The sequence below is a fragment of the Labrus bergylta genome, chromosome 12, assembly GCF_963930695.1.
Source record: "Labrus bergylta chromosome 12, fLabBer1.1, whole genome shotgun sequence".
NCBI lineage: Eukaryota > Metazoa > Chordata > Actinopteri > Labriformes > Labridae > Labrus > Labrus bergylta.
The window spans coordinates 14,550,640-14,563,075 of NC_089206.1; the positions used below are offsets into that span (position 1 = coordinate 14,550,640).

At 41.7% G+C, this 12,436-nt stretch overlaps 1 protein-coding gene across 2 annotated transcripts in view; it reads right to left on the reverse strand.

The window, feature by feature from the left end:
- The window catches only part of cacna2d3a (calcium channel, voltage-dependent, alpha 2/delta subunit 3a), a 111,222-nt gene that overhangs the window by 38,357 nt on the left and 60,429 nt on the right, over positions 1-12,436 (reverse strand). The window contains exons 11-13 of one of the 2 annotated variants that reach the window (XM_065961092.1): positions 8,371-8,449; positions 4,021-4,154; positions 2,816-2,833 (exon numbers count right to left, since the gene is read on the reverse strand). In XM_065961092.1, the coding sequence (XP_065817164.1) occupies positions 2,816-2,833; positions 4,021-4,154; positions 8,371-8,449 (231 nt within the window). The remainder of the gene's footprint in view (positions 1-2,815; positions 2,834-4,020; positions 4,155-8,370; positions 8,450-12,436) is intronic. The other variant, XM_065961093.1, reaches the window with a different exon arrangement.

Genomic DNA, 12,436 nt, shown 5'->3' on the forward strand with positions numbered 1-12,436 from the left:
TCCATGGTAGGGCATGAGTTTGCATGGGCCCCCCAGAGATTAGATTCACATTTCCAGGTGCCTCGCCAAAAATGCTTCTCCACTGGGTTATTTGCCGTGTAAGAGGTGGAACTTTTGTTTTTCAACTATTTTTGTGGCCTGTGTTGCAACGGCTGCTAGCAATCGTAGCATTACGGTAAAGCTTATTTTCTGTTGTTGGCACTTTCAACTGTAACTTTTGGAGAGGAATGTTATTTTAAAGGCCTTAGATAATTAAGTTCGGATGGAACATATATGTTTAAAAAACAACCAAAACCCAGATAGATACCCCGACCTTTGGTACATATTTTGTATTATGTATTTTTTTTAGATTTTCATCTTTACAGTGCATTTTACCCTAAGTGGAGTTCTAGCTATTCTACTATTTTATTCCTCTACTATGTTTATGATTTTTGCACTTCAACACCAAAACAAAGGCACTTAACCTGATTCTGAACAAGTCTGAAATGCCCCTGGTTTGGTAGAATTCAGGCTTGACCAGCTGCACTGAGATATAACATACTGTAATTAAGCCGATAACAGGAGCTGTATGGAGAAATGCAGCTGGCAACTGCATGAGGTGTATTCAAAGCAAAGAGGGAAAAAAACCTTGAACCCAAAGTGAGTTTCCTTCAGCATGACCATGCCCCGAATCCCTGAAGGAGTGCTCTGTAACTAGACTTTGACATATACATAACCTGCAACCTCTAATCCAAGGTCAGAACTTTTTACACATTTGGGCCAAATCTGCAACATCATTGCCTCTGTAGCTGCATCAGTCATTGCTAATGGGCCGTAAAAGTCCTTTATCCTGCTGTGGGTCAGAGAATACAGAAAGAACCCCTCTGGACCTGAATACACTCGCGCCCCTCTGACACAAACACACACAAACACGCACACACACACACACACACACACACACACACACACACACACACCCCTGCCTTGTGTTTTGTGCCTCGTAGGACACCTTCTAATCTAGGTTGCAGTGACAAATTGGGTTCCTGTGGACAGGGTGACCCTTGTTTCTTTGGAGACTGGGTTTTAGTGGTGAAGGTGTGTGTAAGCTGGGAGCCAAAGAGCACAGTGGGCTCCTGTGGGAAAATGAACACGAAACCAAACATGAAGATGGCACTGAATCTGGCATCATTTTTTTTAAATGCAAAGGGGTTTTGGGACACGTTTAAAAGCTCCCAATAACCTCAATCAATGTTAGCAAAACTTCTTTAAACTGTGGTGTTTATGTTTGGCTGATAGAACTTTTTGAGGAGCTTACGATTTGAATTTGTCACCTAAAATTGCTCTCAGCGTTCCTCTTTTCTGTCATCACGCTGAACCAACTATCAGTCTTTTTCTTTGAACTTCCATACAAAAACCTTCTCTCAAAATTGCATACTTCTTTACACTGTCTTCCAAACTATGGCTTGATACCCTTTCTCTCTCTTTCCCTACACTTGCCCTCAAATGCCACCCCCCACCCCCACCCCCCACTTCCCTGATCTCCCGTGTCAGTTCATCCGACAGAGTGGGAAACAAAGCCAAATGAGCCAGAGAATGATGAATGAAGCTGGTGAGAGGGAGAGGGGAAGGGGAGAGGGAGGGGAGCAGGAGAGGAGGGAAGGAGACAGGTAGGGGGTGGTGGCTGAAGAAGGAGAAGGAGACAGTGAAAAAGAGGAAGAGAGAGGAGATATGCAGGGATAGAAAAAATATCGGAAAGGGATGGAGAGCAACGGGAACAGATAGGATGAAGGGCACATCTGGAAGATGATACACATCAGCCCTGGAACATAAATAACGGATGCTCATCACTTTCTGAACACTGAGCCAATCCCGGGAGTTTTACTAAGTTCTTATCAGACACCATCACCATGCAGAAAGTGTCTGGTATGTGTGTGTCTTTCTGTCAGTGTCTGTCTCACTATCCGAGCACCCAGACCGGAGCTGCACTGACTGATTACATGCAGAGGAGCAGGGCAGATTCCTTGCCAATCCCAATTATTAAGTCTGACAATATCATATCTATTTCTGTTTTCTGCTTAGCTGCTCCGATGTCAATAAGCTCTGGAGTATCACACCACCAGTATGATGTCAGACATATGGCCTGCCAGCTGTCTAATAGGACTGCCCATTCTAATGGAGGGGGGGGGGGGGGGGGGGGGGGACTCTTCTGTTCGACCATCATCATTATTATCAAAGAGCGGCTTATCTCAAACCACACATGATGCACAAAACAGTGGAAAATAAACGCTGAAAACGATAAAAAGGCATCAGAACAGATCATCCTGCCAGTCATTACAGGCTATTGGATTTTCACCCAAAAGATAACAGAACAGCTTATTCTCCAGATTTCTACCACAACAAATAACACAAAGCAATCTTGTTTTTCACACCAAAAATCACACAGGCGAAAGAGCAGAAATGTAGCCTCACACTTAAACAAATGGTTACACTGCCAGCACCGGAGATACTGGCAAAGCACGGCCGACACAGCATCACTAATGATCAATGAGAACACAGTTGTGTGCGTGTGTTTGAGAAGACGTGCAGAAGAGAGAGCAATCAGCTGATCCGATGACCACCACGATGCATGATTTTGAATCAGGAAGTTGTTCAGCAACATACGACACCGACACACAAAAAAAATGCCATGGGTCAGTATGGTGGTTAGTTCGCCCAAAAAATGTGTTGTCATCCTGCAGACATCAGAGACCACATGCACATGAAATGCACAAGAACACAACACCAGGCCTGGACACAGCACAATACAGCAGTGACCTCGGATCAGATTTTCTTTTACCTTTTGTGCTTGTGGGAGCTAAAGAGAGCAGATTAAAGAGGAGGGGAGGAGAGAAAGGGTCAATATGTCTGTGGATAGAAGTCTGCAAAAAGTCTTTCCATGCAGTTTCCACTTTGCGAGCACCGGTGGGCGCGTAAAAATCCACTGACATTGACTTTGACTGCGACTTTAAAAAAAGAGTGCCAGTGTCAAGAGAGGAGGACTTTATGGCTGGGAGGGTCACAAGCAGAGGAAACAACACTTAAGCTGTTATTATTGAGTCAGTGTTCGCTGAATGTTCTCTGGCTGTGGTAAATGGAGAAAGATAATGAGGGCAAAGAAAAAGAAAATAAGCAGAGGAAGACAGCAGAAGGTAAACCATGGGAGAAACGAATGGGAGTCCTCTATGCTGCAGTGTTTATAGCCTACATTCTTCTGCTCTTTTTGTCGTTGTCCCTTAAATTTTTAGGAAACCTCTTGCTCCTTTTCACTTCAGAAATAGTGGCGGAAAATTGGCTAAAGTTCACTCTTTATAGTCATCAGTGTGCCTGTGTGAATACTTCAGTTTGTTGTTTATTTTATAGACAGCAGAGGAATCTAGGTAAGGCATTATGGTGTCCCAGCAAGGAAACAAAAGCCTAGGCATGTACAATACAAGGGGGTTACGTTTTGAAGATGAATAATTAATAATAATGATTTATTTATTGGTTTATTTGACATGGACATACAGTAACATTGGTGCTGTAACATTTAACCATGCACAAGTCCCAGATGCACTGCTTTTAGTGATTTTAGCAAAATGCTAATTAGCAACACTTTTTAGATAACAATATATATTATAGCCAAATGAATCACACACATGGCCTTATTCACTGCCATTCTAAGGTAGGTGTATCTCTGTGCGTTTGGCCAGGGTGTGAGGTTGTGGTGTTAGTGACTAACTCACAAGTGATGTTCTACTAAAGCTACGCAGCTTCTAAACACACACAGGAGGCTCATTCATTTAATGGTTTCATCTGCTGCAGACGCACACTGTCACACATTCAGATGTAGAGAGGCAGAACACATTGTCATGCCTCTGCTATCACTGCATTGCTATTCTTCTTCGTTAGGTTGGCTTGTGGATATGTGAATGTTCTTCTTTGAATAAAAGCTGATATATTGTGCATTTTGGATGAAGTTTTCTTAGTGGAGGAGATACAAAGTGCAATGGATGGTCTACTTACAGTGTTATCGATGTAGGCCTCAGTCCACACCGTGTCATGCTCCTGGTCGATCACCTTCGGACGACTCAGCACGTGGAGATACTCCATCACATTCTCCTGCACATCTGCCAATGTGGAAATCTGAGTGAAGTAGCCTGTTGGACGGAGCGAGGGGGAAAGAAAGAAGATGAATCATAAGACTTCAATCAAGCAATCAAACAATGGAGAAAGAACAGGTTGAGTCGCCCGTGCTGCTTCCCAGAAACCTAGACAAGAAGTACACTAAGTGAGTAAGTGAGTCTCAAAAACGGCTTCACAGAGCAGCAAATGTCATGTTCAATATCAGCTGGGCTATATAATCTTTTCCAAGCCATCAATTCCATTTCATATACCTTGGTACTAAAGCAGAGGAAATACATTTGGAATACAGTACAGTAGGCAGCGGATATTTGCTTGATGAAGCAGATGGAAATCTAGAGTCATGTCTGAGTAATAGCTTAAGAATTCCCTGCAGTGATATACAAGTGAGAGCAAAGCAGCATGGGTTTATGAATGGGTAAGTGGTATGTAAATATAACGAGGGAAAAAAAGAGATCTCAGTTAAACCAAATGTGTTGCCATTTCCTAGGATGGTAATGCCACCATTATGATGCTAATGTGCATGTGCAGGGGGGATATACTGTTATCTCAGCAGGGGGACAGAGGAAGGAGGAGACGAGGAGAGGGAATAAGGACAAACGAGAGAGAGAGAGAGAGAGAGGGAGAGAGAGTGAATAAATGACACAGAGGATAAGGGGAAAAAGACAGAGACCAACACATTTCCAGCCAACCGTAAAACACCAAACTGCCTCCATCACCGTGAGGCAGTCAAGGAGAAAATCATAGCTAGAGGAAACAGATTTCGGGGTCATCGTTCCCAGCAACGACCTTTACTCCACAGGGAGACAAGAGACTAGACACAATCCACAAATCAATGAGGGATGCCAAGTATCCCCCAAAGATAGGCTCTATTGCAGATAATCTAGTTTAAAGAAGAAAAAAGTGAAAATAAAAGAATTTAAAAAAAAGGATCAATCTAATATTTTACAGACAGAAAGTATTAAAAATACACGTTCGCACCAAGAAAGCACTTGCCCCTGAACGTCGACCTGGAAGTGAACCTTGACAGATTCCCTTCTTTTCATCCTCAAGAGACATTCAGGTCTGGCTATTATTCCAGCAGACAGGTACAATGACAACACACACATACAAACTGGTTTCACACACAGAAAGCGAGCTGCCTCAGTCTAACGGCATCGTTCATCACACTGCGAGTGAAGAATGATTCTCCCTCTGGAGAGCTGAGGGCGTCCTTCGGGCTGAGCCACTGGGGAGCCAGTGAGAAAAAAAAAGCCTCTTGTGTTCAGTGACACTGTTCTTCTGTCATCCATACAGGACGGGATCGCCATGACATGGTCTGCTCAGGATGAGGGCATTCATATATTTCTGAAGGACCTTGGTTTGGGTGATATGTAAGAAAAAAAAAAGAAAGTTTTAGGGTGTCCTACAACTTGAAAATTATGGATGATGTGGAGGTAAAAAAAAAAAATAGGTAGAGTTGTATAACAAGCATGTGGACATCCTTATATGTGCCCATTCAGAACCAGGGGCATAGAAGAGGAGCCCTACATTGATTCAACAAGTTGTTTGACATATTAATCAGGGCGCGGTCACACCGATTGGCCCCCCGCTGCACCATTCCCAAGCTGGCCGGTCACACTACACAGGACTATCCGTGTTTAAGCACGATTGACTCTTGTACATAATGTTGTAATACAAGTTGTACATGTTATTATGAAGCGTGCTCAGGTTACAAACAGGTGGACTCGAGGGAGAGAGGGAGAGAGAGAGAGAGAGAGAGAGAGAGAGAGAGAGAGAGAGAGAGAGAAAAAGGGACGCGCAGTCGAGTCCACGTCTGCACATCGGAGAACAACACAGAGAGCATGACAGCTACTTTACTGGCTATGCGGCTTAATTTAAGCCATTTTTTTTCAGACACAGCCATAAATAAATTAAAAAATAAAATAGACGCACGGCTGAGTCCGCGGCCGCACATCGGAGAACAACACAGAGAACATGACAGCTACTTTGTGGCTTATATTGTGTCATTTTAGTCAGACACAGACATGAAACTCTGGATTTCTCCATAATGAAGGCTGTCAGCGTTGTGTACCTGCCTGCTTGTGCTTGTGCTCGTGCATGAAGTGTACCGTGCCAAAGTGTGCCAAAGCCAAGAAAGTATACCGTACCTGAGCACGGTCACACTGGCCAAATGAACTGGATTTTAGCGTTGAAGCGTGCTTGGGCACGGTATGGATGGCCAGTGTGACCGCGCCCTTAGAGATCTTTGTTGGTTTGATGGCTTCAGATTCAATCCAAAGGCAGCTTTAATCGATGGAGATCTGGTGACTGACAAGGTTGTTCGAGAATAATAAACTAAATTCCTGTTCAAAAACTAGTCTGAGATGCTGTGTATCTCGTGGCATGGTGGCCCTTGCCTGCTGAAAGTAGTTATGTGTCTATTACACTGTGTTCATTAATAGGAGTGACGCAGTCAGGCTACCCAATACTCAGGTAGGCTGTGGTGATTGAACAGTTGTACTAAGTCCCAAGTTGTGCAAGGAAACATCCCTCACATCACCATTACAGCACCATTACTTTTGATGGAGAAGGTCTACATGTCTAAATGCTGCCACATACAGTAATTGGATGATAGGATATTTGTGGGGAAGAGACTAGCTTTTATGTTAGCTTGAACCTGAGAGATAAGTTAAGCCTCTTAATATTATTAGTCAACTTTAGCCACAAAGTATGAACCCTTTATCTTAATTCTCATGTAGCATTATCATTTATTTGAACTAAAGGACATCATAATAAGAACATGGTCTGGACCTGAAGATGAGAACTGTATTGGGGTCCCCATTATTTTGTCCATATTGTTTGTGTTAAATATGTTTGATATATGATATTTTATGGACATGGAAAAATGTACTTATCAACACAGAAAAACATTCTTCTTTGACTTTAACATAATGTCATTTGGTATAGTCCTGTGGAGCAAGTTACACCTGAGTAAGTCCTGTGGAGCCGTAGAAGGGGAAGAAGACAGAAGGGTCAAGTGCAGCTGAAGGCTCAACTCTTTGTCAAGGATGTAATGTACAATAATTGATGACCCTCATTCCTGTGGTATTGTATGGTGTTTCATCTTCTGTCTGCTTCTCTGTGCTATCCCAAATGAACCGAAATCAACTGTGCTCATTGCTCAGTTGTTAAAAGAAGAAGAGAGGATCAGAGAGGACCTGACCGAGTTGGCACAGACACCGAGTCTGCTGAGCAACACTGTCAGAAACAACTGAAAGCAAGTTAAGCTCATTGGGACTCCAATAAGGGTCTGCATCATTCTACATGTGACCTATAAGTGGCTCGTACAGCTATAAGGCTCAAGAGGTATAACAACCGTCTAGACCTTCAAGTACTACTTGTTCTGTGTCAATTTTTGAAGAATTTGAACAAAGCAGCCTTCAGTGTTAGGACAAACAGAGTAGCACTATTTAACCAGAGTCTACTTTTCAACCGAAAAAAAAAAAGACATAATGCCAAATCTTCTGCTGGTCTGGAGTGGAGGATTTGTGCCGGGGGAGTAGAAAGAAGACTCTTCTGCTCATCTCCTGCAGGCTGACAGAGAATGTCACTGTCATAAACCTGAATCATCTTGTGGCATACAAACACACACTTGTGTAGCGCGACACACATAGAAACACACTAAAAGCTCTCATCAATGCCACTAACACCATCAAACTGACTGGATGGTTCTCTAATATCACTTCCAAGCAACACTGTGGGTGCCCTTCCACTCTTATCTACACACATATGGACTCTCACACAACTAAAAAAAAAACACACGCACACCCCAAGTGTGACCTACGACTTGCCTGTCTTATCTACGGCAGTCTGAGGAAATGGAGCCAGACTGTCTCTGTCACCCACCTCCCAGCTAAATATAGAACCTGAAGAAAAAAGCTCCACTCACAGAGACAACCATGTCCACACATAAAGCAGCTGGAAAGTGGTGTATCACCAAGATAATTTGGACTTCATACAGACTAACATATAATGTGACATATCTTGTCATTGCAAACACATGCTAAATCTGATGCGTACTTAAAAACACATGTTTGTGCAACTTCATGTACACATACCAAGACAAATAGAAGTTAATAATGTATTCATTTTCCTTGTCTGTCTCTCAGCAGGATGCAGAAACTTTCTTCTGCAAAAAAACAGATAATGTGGAGAAAAAAAGTGGCGTATGAATGTGTAGTCGGATCCCACCTTTGTTAGCACACGCCATCCATTTCAGATTATCTGCGAAGGCGGACTCTCGGCCAATGAGGTAAGGGAAGATGCGAACCTGCGGAGAGAGAGCAGATAGCTTCCGTCAGTCATTTTAATCACATTTGGATAGGGTCCACCACACCACCATGAAGATAACACTGTGAAAGGCAGGCAGAGGGCTCATTCTTTATCTGACACTGATTAGCCAGCCCTTTCTCCTCGTTAAATAGAGTCCATTATGGACTCATAAAAGTCTTGAACTTGTTTTTTAAGACTTCATTTAAAGTTTACGTCATTCAAATCATCTTTGAATGATCATCAACGACAAAGTTGAGAATTAACAGAAATGGGTTTTCTCAAAAAAACGTATGTTTATCAAGAATCTGCAATTAGAATGAAAAACAAATGATAAACCATGGCATCAATATTTTGAGTTGAAAAATGCTCAATCATAGCTGTTATGGGCTCATTCCAGAGAATCTTCTAAACTCTCTGCTGCCAAACCCATTTTTACCCGGCAGTGCTTAGTTGGCTCCAGCAGCAGGTGTAGTTGGCAGGTGTGTGTGTGTGTGTGTGCGTGCGTGTGTGTGTGTGTGTACATGTATGTGTGAGAAGTGGGTTGCCAGATTGGACCAGATGCTAGCCTTTGGGGGCACAGCTGCCGTGGCTCCCATGCCTGCATTTTTCACTGTCTCCCTACATCACCCTGACAGCATATGTGTGTGTGTGTGTGTGTGTGTGTGTGTGTGTGTGTGTGTGTGTGTGTGTGTGTGTGTGTGTGTGTGTGTGTACTGTATGTGTAAACATGCCTATTTGTGGGCCTTCATGATTTTTTTTTTATGGATTTTTGACGACTTATCTTATCTCTATTTAATGATATATTTTCTTGTCATTAGTGCAGTGTGTCATAGAGGACCACCCTTTTTATTGATTATAACAGCCTTAGCCATCAAAGATACAAAACAGAGACAGTTAATTCGAGGCTCTTATTTTCTATCGTGGGTATTTTTCTATCTTTTGTCAGCTGTAATTAGTTTCACTATGGATAAGTAGAGTTGTCAGACTGTCATTTTTAAACAGTCCTTGTTACCTATAGACAATAATCACCATCAAGTCAATGAAACCTTAGCCATTTGAATGACATTGTGAAAAGTGGGGTATTCTATTTGTAGTTGTGTTTTCCCTCACTGGTGGCAGAGAGAAACTCCAGCAGGCTGCCTATTAAATATAGAAGAGGTTTACAGCTGAGTTAAGTGCAGTGAAGATAAAAAGGCCCAGCATGCAATCTCTAACCTACTTCACTGCACAAATTTTACATAACCAGGAATAAAAGAACACATACATACAAGGATAAACTGCACAGACATGTCAGTGAACACATCTGTATGTTTTCAGGCACACTCAGACACTTACATATAAGAGCATCCCATGTGCTCAGGCTGGTTTCAGACTAATGCAAACACTGTATTATAACATGAATAGGGAAACGTGTTCACACTCCTACATAATGAATTTAGCACTTAACTCAGTGATTGCATTCGCCAATATAAACATTAACACAAACATTTAAAGCTGCCTGTAAGGCTACATGTGTTTTAATGTTTAGGGCTCATGTTTACAACTTCCACGGTGGTGATAGCACACTAATTGTTCTCATGTTCTCATTCAATATGCAGCATCATACAGATCAGGCAGGCATACTGCTGGTTATAAAAGGGTTAGAAAAAGAGGTTTCAACCCAAAACCAAAACCAAATAGTTTGAAGGATTTATTCTTAAATGTGATTTTGTTGTATACGTTGTGTATGGGGATGAATAAACACTTTTTGATGACAATGATGATTGTTTCTGTTTGAGTTATAGTCAAGTATCCTTTTATTTGGAAAATGAAATTTGTATAATATAGATCATTCTTTTTTATTTTATTTTAATTTTGTGGCTTTTTATGCCTTTATTTAGAGATAGGACAGTGGGTAGAGTCAGAATCCAGGAAGAGGGGGGGCATGTGGTAGGAGCCACTGGACAGATTCAAACCAGGGCCGCCCGATTGAAAGACTATTACATGGGGTTTGCGGACTAACTACTAAGCACTAAGCTACTAAGCTACTGGCGCCCCTTAAATGTCACTCTTTAAGATTTTTTTTTTTGATTTTTTTTTTTTGGGGGGGGGGACTTTTTGCCTTTATTTGCACGGACAGTATGAAAATGGGAGACAGGGGGAGTGACATGTGGGAGAGGAGCCACAGGTCGGACACTTGAACCTAGCACTCCTGCTTGAAGGGCTATAGCCCACACATACATGGTGTGCTGGAATTGGGGAATTGACCTTTTCTAATCACTTTCTTATCTGAAAATGAATCTTTTTTTGTTTGTTTCCGAGACGTGTTTCGGAATGTGGGCCGAGTGCCATTTGAAGAAATTGTGTCTGCGATTATTGACAGAGTTCCTGGTTGAACTGAGTCTAACTCTGAGGAGGCAGATCTAACAATTCATGTTGGGATCAAAGGCAGGATCAACCATGTTAAGTCAAAATCAGTTTTTTGGCTAAACTCAGATGGTTTCCAGTCCAATTTGAGAAATTCTGGAGAACACAAAGATGAAATGTGATTTTTGAAAATCCACATTTGAAGATTGTTGGAAATATGAATCCAATCAGATTTCGAGTAAAGCGTCTCAGCTCTAATCTCACTGCTTAAACTGTGCCTCTCATTTCAGGAAAGGCTCTAGTCATCTGTAAAGGCTTCAGTGATGCATAGTCTCCTATTTCTACAAGCGGTGAAGGTTAGTCTTTTGCTTTTGAGAAAACAGAAACATTGTTTGCAAATAACAACAATTGGTCCTAATGATGTAAAGTGTACCAGCATGCATGTGTAAGGTTGTATGTAGGGCTGCATATCTCCTACAGTTTAGAGGAGAACATGTAGCTCCCTTACATTTTTTCTAAACCTTTGGCTTCAAGGTTAGCCAGGCTGACAAGGACAAACAGAAAACAACATCTTTCATCAGCTCCCTGGGTTCGCTAACTTCCTCCTGTCTTTGCCAGATGGACTAAAATCCAGATTGTTGGCAAACTACAAGCCCGATTATCAGTGCTGGTCTGCGCAGTGATTTTGGTGTGATTGCCTTTTCTACAAAGCAAAATTATGTAATTAACACAGGCTCTATTTTTTTTGCCATTTTACGAAGAAAATAGCGATAAAACATTTTGAAAAAAATACCAAGCGCTACACAAAAAAAAAGTTAATCTACAAATGATACAACTTTGAACCATGAGCTGCAATCAACCTTCCATTGGCTCTGACCTGAAATGAAACTTGAGTTTTCTGCTGACAAAGCCAGAGAAAGAAGATACTTATGTGGAAGAGGCTGTAGGACGGCTGAAACGATTTTAGCTTGTATGCAGAGTGATCTACTTTCATTGATTTGAATCTGTGCCACCATGCAAAACCGGCTTTTAAAAAAATAATATAGAGGCACATCACATGTTTTTGTCCCTGAAGCAGTTCCATGTGCCAAACACGAACAATCTGTCAGGAGATCAGATGTCTGGGGAGTCGGAACTGTCGAGGATGCTTCACTTTCTGGGGATTTTGAAAATAAATAATTTGGCAACGACACAGACAGGAAATGGTCTGTCTTTCTTTGTTAGGGGAGAATGCAGGTTTTGTTTTTATTTGTTTTTATCTTTTTTCTATTTTTTATTTATTTTGACCACGAATATTCCCTTTGTGATACAAAATCTTTTTTACAAGGCGGTCCTGGCAAAAAACACGAGCTAAAAAAGAGGAAAAAACAATAGATATTAAATGACAGAAATGATATCAAACATGAGCGTTTAGCTTTAACTGTTGGATAATCTGGCACTCTAAAAAGTGCTGATGTCAATTTAATCAGTTATTGCAATCAGATACTGTAAGATGCACATGTGGATGCAGCTCTACCAAATTCAACTTTTGAATTATTAAATTAAAAATGGCATGAGAAAGGACAGTGATTAATAATGAATGAGACCAAATGTGACCGCGAAGACAACATAGTGGGAAGAGCTTAGATTATATCCCATG